The sequence below is a fragment of the Leptosomus discolor genome, chromosome 8, assembly GCF_034619465.1.
Source record: "Leptosomus discolor isolate bLepDis1 chromosome 8, bLepDis1.hap2, whole genome shotgun sequence".
In the NCBI taxonomy this organism is placed as follows: Eukaryota; Metazoa; Chordata; class Aves; order Leptosomiformes; family Leptosomidae; genus Leptosomus; species Leptosomus discolor.
The window spans coordinates 49,805,172-49,820,180 of NC_141398.1; the positions used below are offsets into that span (position 1 = coordinate 49,805,172).

The 15,009-nt window shown below is 41.3% G+C and overlaps 1 protein-coding gene across 1 annotated transcript in view; it reads right to left on the reverse strand.

Moving 5' to 3' along the window:
* LOC104345299 (neural-cadherin) overlaps window positions 1-12,528 on the reverse strand; it is a 63,508-nt gene extending 50,980 nt beyond the window's left edge. Inside the window, exons 1-2 of the mRNA XM_086468828.1 lie at window positions 11,749-12,528; window positions 11,505-11,637 (exon numbers count right to left, since the gene is read on the reverse strand). Coding sequence (XP_086324954.1) covers window positions 11,505-11,637; window positions 11,749-12,528 — 913 coding nt within the window. The remainder of the gene's footprint in view (window positions 1-11,504; window positions 11,638-11,748) is intronic.
* Between the last annotated feature and the right edge of the window lie 2,481 nt (window positions 12,529-15,009).

The window sequence follows — 15,009 nt, forward strand, 5'->3', positions numbered from 1 at the left end:
TAAATGAGAAGTGCCAAATGAGATCAGCGTCTACTTGAACGCTCCAAAGATTTTAATTAAAAGTTTGTCCAAAAAAGAATAAGTGCAAAAGGGAGAAGTTAGTGTCATAATTGCCTCTCTCTTCTCAAAAGAACAGGTTTCGTGGAAGCCGTCACAAGTTTGTCAATATCCACTATTAGCTTAGTTTGCCTGGGCATACTGCAGGCTTAAAATAGCAAGCACTAAATTAGAACCTGAGTTAAGAACCTTTGAAAATCTGCCTCTGCAATAGCAAGATCTACTGAAGATTTGAATGCCACCTTGGTTACCCTGCCAGGAGTAAAGGTTACTGATCTTTGTCTTTCTAGAGTCTGAAAATCAACATCCTTATCAACCCATGAACTCATTCTGTTTCAAGTTCTGCTAAAGTTCTTAACATTCCTCTATCAAAAAAATAAGTCACAATCAAAGAATAACTGTTTTTTATTAAACAGATAGTAATAAACCTCGATACAGTTTCCACCCTTGTCACTTACTGATGGTCAGTTCACTGAACATTAATATGCTGGTAGTTAGTGCATAATTATAACTGAGAAATACCTCTTGTACAGAAACTGTGGAAAACTGCATCAGGACTCAGATTAATCCTCACGTGCTCTAGCAAACTTTATTAATCAAAAACTAAAAGGACTTAGGCATGTTCCTCCAGGCACTTTTGTTTTAATAGTTAACCGACCTTAATGTCATTTGACATCTTGGCAAGATCAAAGCTTTCAGCAATATGTTGGTTACCTCTGAAACACCTGAATACTCTTTAAGAATTATGTTAGGATAGTCAGCAGGAACCGCAATGCACATAATCAAAGAGACAGGTGTAAGTGCCCCTCTTGACCAGTGTATGTTCCCACTGCATATGACCTTACAGATGTTATTGGTATGTTATCTTCTGCCATCAACCATAGACAATCTGATTCATAAGTAAAAATACTAAATAAATCATCATGATTTTACTTTCAGATATAGGCAGTATGGAAGAAAATGACTGTAAGTAAGTTCTCCCTTGACTGAGTACCATGTATCAAAGCAAAAACTATAACAGAAAGACCGAACAGGACTGTACTTCTCTGCACAGCGACCTACAAATGTGACCTGACAACTTGTAGAAACAACATCAGTGTGTCCAATGAAGCATGATCAGACAAGGACTTGCCAGAGGACGACGAGTGTGATGAAGAGACTGACATGGACAATAATGTGTAGTACGTGTATGTCTAGCAGGACAACGCATTAAGAATTTCGAAGTGTACGTTCGTGAATGTGACTTTTTTAAAGCTTATTCTAATGCGCACAGCAAATATTTAAAAGTTTTTCATTTGCTGTAATTATGATGACATATACACTACAAAATGCAGTCTCTTACATTTAGTAACTGACACAGCTGCTTGTCTATAGAATAGTTGGGTTCTCCTACAGAATGGAGCTTAAACCAGAATTTTAACTAATTTTTAACTAAGGTATATAAAATTAATTTTCTCCCCTATTTATGATAATGATTTGTGCTTCAAGACAGTGGAAAGAAGAAAGTTTTAGAAACATATATCTCTCGATAGTTCAGGTGCCTCAATGCCTCCTTCTATCAAAACATCCCCCCATATATATCTTGCAGACACATTAATTACACATGTACATCAGTATATTAGTAATACTACATTATGTATCTGCATTTATATATAATAATTAATAGAAGTTTATTAGTAGTATATAAGTAGCACATCTGCAGTAATATTGCTACACTATGGGAGAAGTAATGTTACAATTCCACTCAAATCTTAGCAGAAACAGCTTAAAACTGGTAATCCTCTATGGATTTGGGTTAAGTCCCACAAACACACAGGCAGGTTCTACTTAAATTATCTGTTCTGAATACCAGGCCCCAACAGCAAGTGGAGATACCTGCAACTACATTCAGCAGTGTAAGTCAACCCACTGCTGAGATCCCAAGTCAGGAATCTGACACAGGCTTAATTATCCCTAAAAGAATTTTCAAGCTGTTTTGTAACACACTATCAACAAGAATTTCCTCAATATTAAACACTAGATACTTGACTTTCTAGCCAGGCACACTGCATATACCTTATATAATGTCATCCATTCAAAAAAATCCCACTAAAAGAATAGTTCTGCTAATTACATTGTTGGCACACTTGCAGATTTTCTTCCCTAGCTTCAGACAACAGAAAAATTTAAATTGCCTTCTCACAGACACTGAGCAACAAGAGATAAAACTCAAAATGGCTCTTGCTGCACATAAACATGACAGTAACATAACACTGCAGCATCTTATATTAAAAAGCAGAATTTTTAAAAGTCATATAGAAAATAATATTTCATATTCAAAACTGTAAACTCATCTTTTTATTCTATCAGACAGTATTTTTTCCTCTTTTCTTATTTTTCTTCACTATGGAAAATCTGTGAGCAGATTGCTTTTCCCACATATTTGCAAACACCACTTATTTGCCCTTTGCAGTATCAAAACTAAGCCCTCTCTCTACAGGTCTCTTTTTAACGTATATAAAAAATTAAAACTAAAATTATAAACTCTAGTCCAGAGGTTTTTTCTACTTTAGCTGCTTAATTCCCTATTAGAGTCAATTCACGTATCATCAAAAATCCTTCTTAGGGCAGCTCATCCTGAAGTCTGCTTTTTCTCTGATAGTCCCTCCACTTGGAATTACTTCCTTTTAACTTAATATTACTGACAAAAACTGCAGCACTGAAATTCCTTCCCTATCACCAAAATCAATCTTCATAATCCACGGATGAAACCTCATCACAGGTATCTATCTGTAATTGCTTATTTTTCATGCCTATCTGTCCTTGAAAACCGACAAACAGAAAGGTTTATTATACTGCCTTACTCTGAATTCCAACTACATTAGGTAATGTAATACACTAGCAGGATCAAGTTTCTGCTCACAGGAAATATATGATATGCTACAACTCATAATTTTCATCCTTCGGAAAAAAATACATAAGCAAGATATTAAGTGACTTTCTGGGAACTTTAATCATAGGAAAAATGCTCTAACTAAAAAGAAATTTTAAAATTTAAAAAAATTAGAGAGCCTCTAAAAAAATCTTTCTTTAGGTCTCCCTGTAGGCAAACTTCTAGATCCATACAGCTAAAGAAATCAGTCCTCTACCAACATACTCTCCGTAAGAATTTCACATCAACATAGTCCAACTGTTGCTTTCTACAGCAGAAGCATTTCAAAGAATGTCACAATTTACCTACATAACGTCCCCTTGGTGTTAGACTTTCAACATTTTGTGTTAGACTAATTTTAGCACTACACCTGTTTAACCTTTCAATAGACGAAAAAACATCGGCCTCCTCAGCTATCTGAGGAAACTGATTTAGTAAAATCAGAATTATTGTACATCCAATCACACTCCTTCAGGTCCACAAGGTCCAAGTCATAACACAGACAGGATTTCTGCAATATCTAAAATCTTCCTAGTTTAAGACAAAATTCACTTCTTTTGAAAGGAAGCCACTTTCATGCTTTTTTTTTTTCAAGAAAAAGCATGAAAATCTGTTATTCAAATGCCTTTCAGAAAACAGCAGCGCAGATCAAGGACAGTGCCTGCTGTCAACCTCCTTGCTAGATTCCTTTTTTCGGAATCTCCACAAACAAAAGGCAGACAGTGCCTCGTGAGGCACAGTTGTTAAGATTGTTAAGTTGTTAAGCTTTAATAAAAGCAGAGTTAAATATATAGGAGAAAACATAACATTTAAATTAACTATTCAAAGTTAGAAATTTGATCCTTTGGTGAGATATAAACCACAACTTTATAATAAAACAAACAATTCTTTAAAAAAATCCACCACACACAACAGGAAAAAACCTCAATACTCATACACTATGAAGTCTGGGTTACATACTTTGTCCAAAAAGCTTAGGAAAATTTCTAATAAATTAAAAAGAGCGCCACAAATACGGGCGTCTAAAATAATTAGTAGTTTTTCACATCAAATTTAAGACATATAGAGGGATTTAGTATTTAGAAGGAACAGAAAGCCTTCTCAAAATCGTGAACCCCTAGGGGAGTCCAAGTTAAAGACTTGTCAAAATTGAAGAATATACTGAAAATTACAGGAAGCGACCAAATATCTTGATCGAATACCGGGTCCTTTCTTCTTTAAGTTCTTCACCAGTTCTTTATGGCTGTACCAGATCCAGGTTTAGCTGAAAAAACCCTTTTGTGGTGTTTACCACTAATTTTCTAGGAAAGGGTTTCGAAGTAAAGTAACATGAACTAGCTTCTCCAAGCTAGTATAGAACTTGGGTTATAAAAAATCATTGGATTGCACACAGATACTGCAAACTAGTAAATTCTGTAATTTCATACAGCAACCGGAACAAAAACATGCCCCCACCTACCCATATTGTTATACCAAGAGTGGCAGGAAGGAGGAGAGGGCTTTAATACTTAATTATTCAGTTAACAACAACTTGAATGCTGCACTGGTTCAACCAAGCCTTGAAAATCACGCATGAGACAGATTGATTGCAATTTCAAATACTGTAGGTTGAAGTTGCCTACAAACCCATGTCTTTTCAGTGTGTCAAATTTTAAAAGATGCTGTCAATCTGTGAAATCTGACGTATTCTCAGACTTCGGATTTCATTAGCATTATATGACTGTCTTTCCTCTCAAAAATCCAATGGATACCTCTGTGAGACGAGACTTGAAAATAAAATCCTCGTATTTGTTAATAGTGTAGGCTTCTCTGCATCAGTGTAATTGATAAAACTGACAACGCCAGACATTCTGATTTAAAAAACCTGACAATATAGAGTACGTACTTGACTGAACATGTCTCTACAATTGTGGACAAATAATATATATTCCTTGAATGCACTGGGAGAAGAGGTATTATATTATTATGATTAAACAATAATGGCTGAGAAGCTAAGTTGCTCCTGGCATTTTTAGGTCATTTCAATTTATTTTTAAAAGGAGATTATGAGAGTGTTAAAAGTCTTGCAAGCCTTCAGGTCAGTATCGCTATTAAATTCTGGTCTACATCTATCAGTAAATTAAGTATTCAAGTTAGTATTTTTCTTTTTGTTTGGTTGGTTGGTTTTTTAAGTTGCTCCAACTTCTAAAGACTTTTACCTCAAATAGACAAATGTTTTTTTAAAATTCAGGGTTTTGTTATTCGTTTGGGATACTGCAAGTAAAATACTTCAGGTTTGGTTGAGAGGACGTTGTTTTGAGGAGGCTTTGCAAATATCATACTGAACTCTTGTAATACCTCACTCTATAATGTCTTCATGTAGAGTATCTACTGACTTTAAACTTTGGGAAGATACATTTCCAGAAAAAAAAATCTTAATGTCCTAAGCCTCTAGCTGCAATCAGGAGAAATCTCTGTTCCCATTTTCATATCATAACATGAGATAAAAGCTACTGGTTATTGTACCCTGTCCTACTGTGTATCCTTCCAAAAATAGGACAATTATGCACGAACATTTCTCTCCTGTCACTTCTGAAAATTCATGAAGTATATGATGGGCTACTTTTAAGTACAGTAGTTTGCTCATTCATAAAACATAAACCTTCTAAAGAGATAACTTTGATGGGCTCAAGCTGTGGACAGCCCACATTCGCTCCTAATATGCCTTATCCTTTTGGCAGATAGAATAATGACAGTCTGTCATGTCTCTGTTCCTTACCCTCATATGGCTTTTAAAATAGAAGTTAAAGCAAACCAGAAAACAAAAGTGCAAAAGTAAAGAAAGCATCAGAGGAGCTAAATGATCATGGCAGAGTGGGTCTTAATATAAATTACCAATTAAAAGAGAGTAAGTGATAGACATGTTATCAGGGACTTCCCAGTGTGGTATCCATCTGCTGAGAGCAGCAGATAGAAAAATGAAGCATGCCCAGATGCGATATAATGACTACAAATTAATAACCACAACAGACATCCTTAAATAACAAAGCATGTGTCTTAATAAATGATTATTGATTGCCAAAAAGCATTATCATAAGGAAAGAATGTAGCTAAAGAGGTAGCAGCTACTGTACCACTGTAAGATGGGAAGTTCTCATTAAATTTGCCTTAGAATTTCTCAGGATTAATTTGGTTTGTTTCTCTGTAACCCATCATGTGCAAGGGAAAAAAAAAAAAAAGCCACCACAACCAGTAGCCTCACCAACACAGCCTGCTGTACTTCTTTGTACCATTGTGCACAGAAAGTCTTTTGAACTAGCACTACCTGGACTGCAAACCTAAACACATGAAAGATAGGAAATCATTATTAATATCAGTTTTCCAGAAAAAGAAAATGAAAAAAGAGAAACCTGACCATGGCACATCATGTATTAACATTCATCCGCATTATCAGTAAACTGAAGCCTACTCGTACCACACAGACCTCTAGTCATCAGGGCTAGGAAAAAGCAATGAACTGCTGTCTGCTGAGAGCACTGGTCCTAAGGGAGAAAGGACACAAGGCTGTGAGACTTCACAAACATGTTTTTTCAGCAGGGAAGAAAGACTGACAAATCTCAGTTTCCATTTCAAACTGTGCTGAGTAAGCTGTCACACAGACAAATGCTTCCCCACCTATTTCAACCCTCTGCTGCTCTGTCGCCCCCAGCTGTCCTTGTCCCAAAGCTGGCACTTCCTTCACACACTTTTATATGCAACTCCCATTTTAAAAAGTAAAAAAAAATTGTATGTGTAAGATTAATCATCTAAGGCAATCAAATTTCCTATTTAAGAAATTATGACCTCTTTTATCAGAAAAAGGAAAAGAAAAGGTGGAGTTTATGCCTGAAACACTATATATTAGTAAATACTGTATATCATTAAGTGAATCAAAAGGAAACAGTCTTCAAAATACTGAATTTGTCTCCCTTTTACACCAAAATACTTGTAAGCCAAAGGAAAATTTATTGTGGGCTAAGTCTCTCTTTTATTCTAAAACCTAAACTCAAACATATCAAGAACATTTAACGATGTTCTGTCTACAAAATTGGACACTACACTTCTGAGACTAACTGAAAAAAAAAGAGAGGTTAGGAAAAACTGAAATAAAACTATTTCATAATCAAATAAAGTGTAATATAATTGTGAGGTCAGTCAAAGAATCAATGTCCAGTTGGAAATGTTAAAAACCAGCTTTGAGGAAGTTCCTATTCATAGGTTCTATAATTAACTATTTCCATCAGATTAACAGATTTGTGCTGAAATTTAGTCAGATCTTAAAAAAAATAAATAAATAAACAACCCCACACCTTATTAAACACCTTACTTCTTTTGCAGAAAATGAATGTTTGAGATAATAAACAGCCAGAAGATCTAAACAGCTTTGGTGTTCAAGTCCCAGTAGTCTCACGAAAGATATTTTCAATCTGACTGCTTGGAGTAGACAGCACATAGTATCAAAACATTCAGACTGAATAAACATCAACACAGTGCTCTAAAGCTTCCCCAGACCTTTCTTTCTACCACAAATAAGTAACATTCCAAACCTGTAAACACCTAGAGTTGTCCCAAATACATACAGAATGTATGTTTCCTTTTGACTTAATAGCATGAAACCCATTGCAGCTTAACAAAGCACATCTGCTGGCTAACAGATGATGATTTCAACTTAAACCCAGCTTGATGTGTAACTGTTAACAAGGTTCTATTTCATAAAAGAAGTAACAAGAATTGTAAAAGACAAAACATCGCCCAGAAGCTACTTAAGTCTTAAGGATGATCCCCAGAGAATCAATACAGCTAGTGAGGGACTAAGGCCTCAGATAAAATTAAAACAGATGATCCTTCACTTCCAAGCATGAAAACCTTAACGGTTTAAAAAACACTTATCACTAAAATTGGTATCTTCACTCTGTATGTCGATTTAAACAGGACAAACATACTTAAAATACAAGTGACTGCTGTTAACTATTTGGAAGTGATGTCAAGCATCACTCTTAGCAAATCCTCTGGTAAGAAAAAATGAACGACAGGGGATTACAAAGCTAATGCCGATAGATGAAGTAAGGTCAAAGGAGCTTGAGACAACAGAGGATTAGAGATGGGATCTTTCATGCACTTCCCCCAAGCATTAATGGAATAATAATGGCTCCTTCTCAAATTAAATGCTAGCTTTATGTTAAAATATTAATGTGTATGATAGTGATTTTACCTCCTGTTCACTGGGTAAAAACTTAAAATACTATTACGCTTTTGTGAAGAATAAATAAATTGTGTCCCAATAAATTAAATGGGATAAAATCTGAAATGCTACCGAAAACATGAGCATAAGCATCACTTCTCCAGGCAAGGTTAACCAAAGAATACAGCCCAGGGCTGAGTGACTAGTGGGGTCAGTAAGGAATTTGCTCATTGAGGACAATTTGCCAAAAAACATTCTCATGAAGATAAGCCCTGAAATTCTGGAACTCAGTTTAGCATCTTGGTGCTCAAACTAATGCATGAGTTTTTCCTGGTGCTTCTCTTTGGTTTGAGGTTATGGGGTTTGTAAGGGTTTGGGTTTTTTTCTTTTGACCAATATATTTGTAAATTATGAAAAATGTGAATATTGTTGGGCTGTATTTCAATTTCAAATGAGTGGTTTCAGCTCACAACATTGAATTTTCTGTCCAATGTCCAGGCAGAGCAATTTAAGCTCTCAAGCACAGCAGAACCCACACAATAAAAAGGCACTTTGCACTGTAGGTCCAGATTTTCCTGTCACCGCTTTCCAGTAACTATTGTTTCCAGAAAACATATAAACTATGTTAAAACTAAGTCTACAAACTATCAAGTGGACACAGAAAGATACACAGTGAATAAATCGAACCATTAATATATTATTTCCCCTAGAGTGCAGTTAATTTTACTGTAGCACTAAAATACACAAAATAATTATGATTTCTGAGAATACAAAACACTATTTTGTATTTTGCTACTATTTTGAGAATGCTTCACCAGCAAAAAAAAAAAAAATAAGAAAAATAAATAATCCGTTTTTCTTCCTAGAGATGTATTAGGACCACTTGTCCCACAACGCTTTTAAGCATTCTTTACCACTTTAGATAATGAACTGCACATCACAAATGAATCGTAATAAACTACACTGAAAAGATAAAGCACAAAGAGGGTAGACATTATATGCTAAAGCATCTAAAAATCTTGTCTTATCCTTGACATCACTGCCTGGGTTGAAGAAAAGACTAATGTCAGAATTAATTATTGGTTAATTTTCAATTCTTAGCTACCAGACAGCAAGAATTAGAGGCAGAAAATGAAAAATGTATTAAAGGAATTAATACAACTTTATACCACTTGAACATAAATCAACAACTTAAAAGATTTAAAGGTGTCAAGTCATTACTAACCTTTATCTGATGAAAAAACCTAGTACTAATAACTTTATTTTTGAATTTAGGCTCCTCTAAACAAATAAACTTAAAATCACTGGCATTTAAAGTACACCATTTGTACTGCCCACAATTAATTGCCATCTATGTAGCCTCTGAGAATCAGAATCTAGTTCTACCTATTTCTTAAAAGATTATTATCTTACTACTTCATACTACTAGAAATAATACGTCAGGCTAGCAGGAAACGCTACAAACTATTTAGTAAATCTAGAAGTTGGGGGAAAAAAATCCTGAAAAAAAGTTGCTTCATTTTTTTTTAACTGGGCTAGCAAGCATTGCTTTGGGAAAAAACCCTCTGGTGTGACAGAGTCACAAGCCTTGTTCCAGCCAGTCTCAGACTTCTATATTCAGAGTAGATAAGAGTAAAAGCCATCACAAAGGTGAGACTAGCAGTAACTGGGGGCAAGGTTAGCTACCACTTCTCTAACAACATCTGCTTGATCCTGACAGAGGGAGCTGTGACACTAACAAAAAGCTGAAACTGGAGCTACGTGACAGAGTGGGTGAGGTCCCAGGAGCATACTCAGATCGACCCGACAGACTTTGTCGCTGCCTCTGAGCAATGACATCCCCTTCAGCCCATCAAGGGTGAGTAGCAAGACAGGACACAGAAAGCGGTCTCTATCTACCTCCTGGGCAGCAGCCACAGCTCAGGCCAGAACACAGGTGACGGCCGTCAATATGCTACAGTGACACGCACGACAGAAACGAGTGAGAACAAGAGAAGGATCTGAGAGTTCTTCCTCAGGACCCGAGCAAAGTGAGCTGGGGATCTAGCCTGCTTCACAGGGGGGGAGTATCCATGTCACCGAAACTATCAGCACTAACTAGAATCCCTGCAGGAATCCTCACAGATTTAACAGACACCAAGGACAAACCACCTCACTCCTGTGGGCTGCCCCCCAGTTGGAAAATAGAAGAGATGAGGGACAGGAATAGCGTGGGAAGCTTCTCATCTCTCCCTCTGAGGCTAACAGAAGTTACCCTGAGCAGCTGCACTGCTGAGAAGTTAATAGTTCTCACAAGCACTAGAAGCCACATAACATGAAACCCTTTCTAAACCTTTCCAAGGTGAAATCAAGCCAACTAACCCATTTCTGCTGATAATAATTTTCTCAAGAATACTCTCATTCTAGGCAATCTTCAGAACATTGTTACAATCACAAGTAACACAAAAATAACGAGACATGGTGAATGTACACAGACATCCACCATCTAGTGAATTAGAAATATACTTAAACTAAGCTGTATTTTCATAGGTGAAAAACATTAACCAAGCTGACAATTCAAAATTTAAAAATAATTTTAAAAAGTAATAGATACAATCAGCCAGCGATAAATGAAATGAGCTATTCTAACTCAAGTAAGACACCTTATGAAATCATAAACGTGCCATTTTCAAGGTGCACACTGGACCCCTCAAATTTTTTCAAAGAGCAGCCATATAAGCACAAAGGCACCGATCTGGCAAAAAGTTGCATCGTACTTGCGAGTCAGGCATGTCTAACTTCAGTAACGACTAAAAACTCAGGGACTTCAGCTGCACGCTTCACGTTAAGCCACTACAGGGTCAGAGCTACGGGAGGCACTTCAACAGAAGACATTGGCGTGTAAGAAGCACGGTGCACCTAGCAGGCTTTGATCCAGACGTCCCTAACACAGGTAATGCTCTGGTTACACTGCACATTTTCCGTGCTGCTCATTAACGAAAGAGAATTTTAACAGGGGAAACAGCCAATTCTGATAACCACTTACTGCTCCGGGCACTGTTACACAGCTGTACACCCCACATTCACTGAGGCACGTAACGCTTCTTGCCACCTGCAGCGTTCCACTGTCAGCAACTCGCAGATTTAAAAGATCAGAACCGCATTCCACAACATCACGGCGTGTGGCACCTGATGCTAAACGATCGCCTATCGGCTTGTTGCCACTTGGGGACCTTTTCCTCCCTCAAGGGACAAACCCTCCTCCGACCCACCCACAGGACAAGCCCACCGACCGCTCTGTGGGAGACGCAACTTTTTTTAGCAGCTGTGCCGCGGGCGCTGCGGCTCCGCACCTACCTCGGCGCTCCTGGACGCGGACGACGACCTCCCAGGCGGCCGCCGCCTCCCTGTCCAGGGCCGCGGCCAGCGTCACCTCGCCGCTCTCCCGCTCCACGCGCACCGGCGACTCCTCGACGGGCGGCGACGCCAGCTCGAACCAGGCGGAGGCGAAGCGCCCCGGGGCCAGAGTCGCCAGGCGGCTGCCCGGGCGGGCGTCCTCACGCAGGGAGAGCGCCAGCGGCGCGGCGGGCGGCAGCACGGCCCGGCGGCGGCGGGCGGCGGCGAGGGGCGGCGGCAGGCGCTTGGCCTGCGGCAGCACCTCCAGCTCCAGGGGGTCGCTGAGCAGCGCCGGCCGCCCGCGGTCCCGCGCGTAGAGGCGCAGCGGGATGGGCGCGCGCACGTGGAGCAGGGAGCGCACCAGCACCACGCGCCCGCTGCGCGGCACCACGAAGAAGTGCGCGCTGCGCGGGAGGGCGAAGTAGCGCAGCTCCGCGTTGGCGCCCGCGTCCGCGTCCTCGGCGCGCGCCTGCCACACCTGGGACTTGAGCGCCAGCGTCTCCTCCACGCGGAGCTGCGTGACGCCGGGGCGCGGCCCCCCCACGAAGCGCGGCGCGTTGTCGTTGTCGTCCAGCACGCGGACGGTGAGGGCGGCCAGCTCGGCGGCCGCGGCGCCGCGGGGCACGCAGCGCTTGCAGCACAGGCCCAGGCGGAGGGAGTAGAGCGCCCGCGCCTCGCGGTCCAGCGGGCGGCTGGTGCGCAGCCAGACGCGGGCCGTGCGCGCGTGCAGCGACACCTGGAAGTGCGCGTGGCCCTCGCCCAGCAGCTGCAGGCGCCAGCGGCGCCCCTGCACCTTGGCGCACCAGGGCTCGGGCCCCAGCCGCGTCAGGGGGATGCTCAGCCCGCGCACACGCGTGCCCGCCGGACGGTTCTCCGCGACGTGGCCACTGAAGGAGGGTCTCCTCCGCGGGGCGGCGCGGGCGGCGGCCAGCGCCCAGCAGAGCAGCAGACAGCCGGCGACGCACCGGGCTCCGCGGTGGCCCATCGCGGCTGCGAGCGGCGCCGGCCGCCGGGCGGGCTGCGCGGCGCTGCCCGCCGCTCCCCGCAGCGGCGCGGCGAGTGGGCGGGCGGGGAGGGGCCGGGGCCGCGGGGCAGGGCCGGGCGGTGCGCCGGGGCTGGGGCCGTCCCCGCCCCTGCCCTGCCTCCGGCGGCGGGCAGCGGTGCGCGCCTCCCGCGCCCACGCGGGCTCGGCTGTCCTGCGCCTCTGGTCCGGGATGTCCCGCTGGGTTGGCTGCCCGTTGGCCCGACCTGCCGCACCTCCTCCAGCCCCCCACCTTCCCCGGGAGCCGAGGTCTTCGTCCGCTGACCCGCGGCATCAGCGTGCGCGCTGCTGCTGTCCCGCGCTCCGCCACGTGCGGCCAGCGGCTGTCCCAGCGCGGGCGCCTGCTCCGAGTATTGCCGTGTGGGTGTCTGCGTAGGTCGGCGAAGCCCGGCGTTGCCCTCCGCTTGCACCTGAGCAATGCCCCTGGCCTAAAGTTACAGCTTTAGTCACAAGCGATCAGCTCCCCAGCACCTCCGGATTTGTAAAGGCAGAAGAAACTCTTTCGGTGAAATGTAGCTTAACTAGGTAATGTTTCTGGGAACAAACAGAAGGAAACAGAATCCAACGTTTATTTAACTGTGTTGGATTTGGGGCATAAGTGAGTAAAACTAAAAAACCAATAAAACTAAATGACACTGTTAACAATAACCGACTACATAAATCAGGTGTGCTGCAGAAAAAGCTACTATATTAAGCAGTTCCTCTTCAAAACAGAATTGTGTTTTCAAGAATAGAGTCAAACAATATAAAATCGGCATTAGCTATATTCATGTAGTACATAAATCGCTTCAGATTAAGAATCGTTCTGAAATTAAAGAAAAGCCAAAAAACAAAAGACACTTTGTATTAGTCACATTGCTCAAATTTTCTGAGACTGTGAATGATGGTTACTTTTCTTATAAAACAGTGCATTTTCCTTATGCTTCCTACCCAAGACTGTGGAAAACTGTATAAACACAATACTTTATTTTCCTGATCTTTTAGAGAAACTTGTTGCCTTTATGGGGGAATGGGAGGCCAGGATCAAGTAGAGTGACTATAGGAGACTCAGAATGAAAAATCCAAGTGCTCCACTGTTACCACAAGAGTGACCTTCTTCCATTTCATCCCGCAAGTAATTAAGAAGATACAAATCATCAGCTTCCCACAGTAATATATTATCCCCATTTACACCTCATACTGTGTCTGTCCTCTTTCAGCCAAGCACCGTGCTCTGGCCAGCTATAGCGTAGGTGTACGCACCTTCCCTTCCTCCCCAACAGTCAGCAGCAAATTCAGACGGACAATGTCCGCAGGGTCTGGGGCAGGGCTGCTCTTCTGTTCACTCACAGGATGGAACAGGCACAAGAACTTCCAAAAATAAAACACCTATCCCTGACGTGCACTGAAGCACAGAAAAGGGGGGGAAAGGCTGAGGAAATGCCATCTGAGATAGAACAGTGCTACTGACAAAGCTCCAGTGGCCCATCAGTAAGGCAGAACCACCTGCCTGAAACAAAGCAAATTCATCCACAGGACAGGACTGGAACAGTTTCTCCCGTTCCTCAAGTATGCCTGAGATTTCAAACATTTTCAATTCTACTTTGGCACAAAATCTGTGGTGTAAGAAGTTGCTGTATCTAAATTCCAATGCAGGCATGGATGTCTTGATTAGGATGAAATAATAAATGGGGCAATCTTTCATCCACTTCTCTAACAGAACTGAATGTTCTCAATAATTAACAATAATGGTAATTAATATACCTTCTTTTAAAAATTTGAAAATATTACAGTTGTTCTGATGTAAAAAGTTGAGATAATGCAAAGACAACGCAAATCTTAGCAGAAGTCTTCCTCACAGAGTTAAAACGGGCTTGAAGTCTCTGTATAGAAGCACCCTCCTATACGGGATGTTGTCTTCAGGCTTTTCTGGTGCCTTTTTTTTTTTTTTGTCTTAAAAAAAGAAAATTTGTGAGGTCTATGGATTGTGTACAGAACAAAGGGCAAGACAGATTGGGATGGGAAGATTTATATGGATAAGTAATAAAAGGAACTTTTCCAAGCAGTGGATACTATGAAGACTCCACAACTAGGATTTGATCAAAATTTGATCAAACCATTTTGTGGGATCATTTTAGTGAGTTCTGTTTTCTACATCCACTAGGATTTCTCTCTGTAAAAAATTGTGAAAATATACCAGGAACAGAACTACATTTTGAAAGGTCTTTAATTTCTGCATCAAAAATGCAACAGACGTTTTCATTAGTTAAGACACAAATGTGGTTCTAACTGACTTTGAAGATGAGCCTCATTCATGGTTTCAAATGCAGAATCCCACCCACATTATTTTAATCACCATATAGACAGAAACCTCAGAGATTGCACAAGGTGGGTTTTTTTAGGAAAATAGAGACTTTATGTTGCTTGTTAAAAAATAAAAGGTTG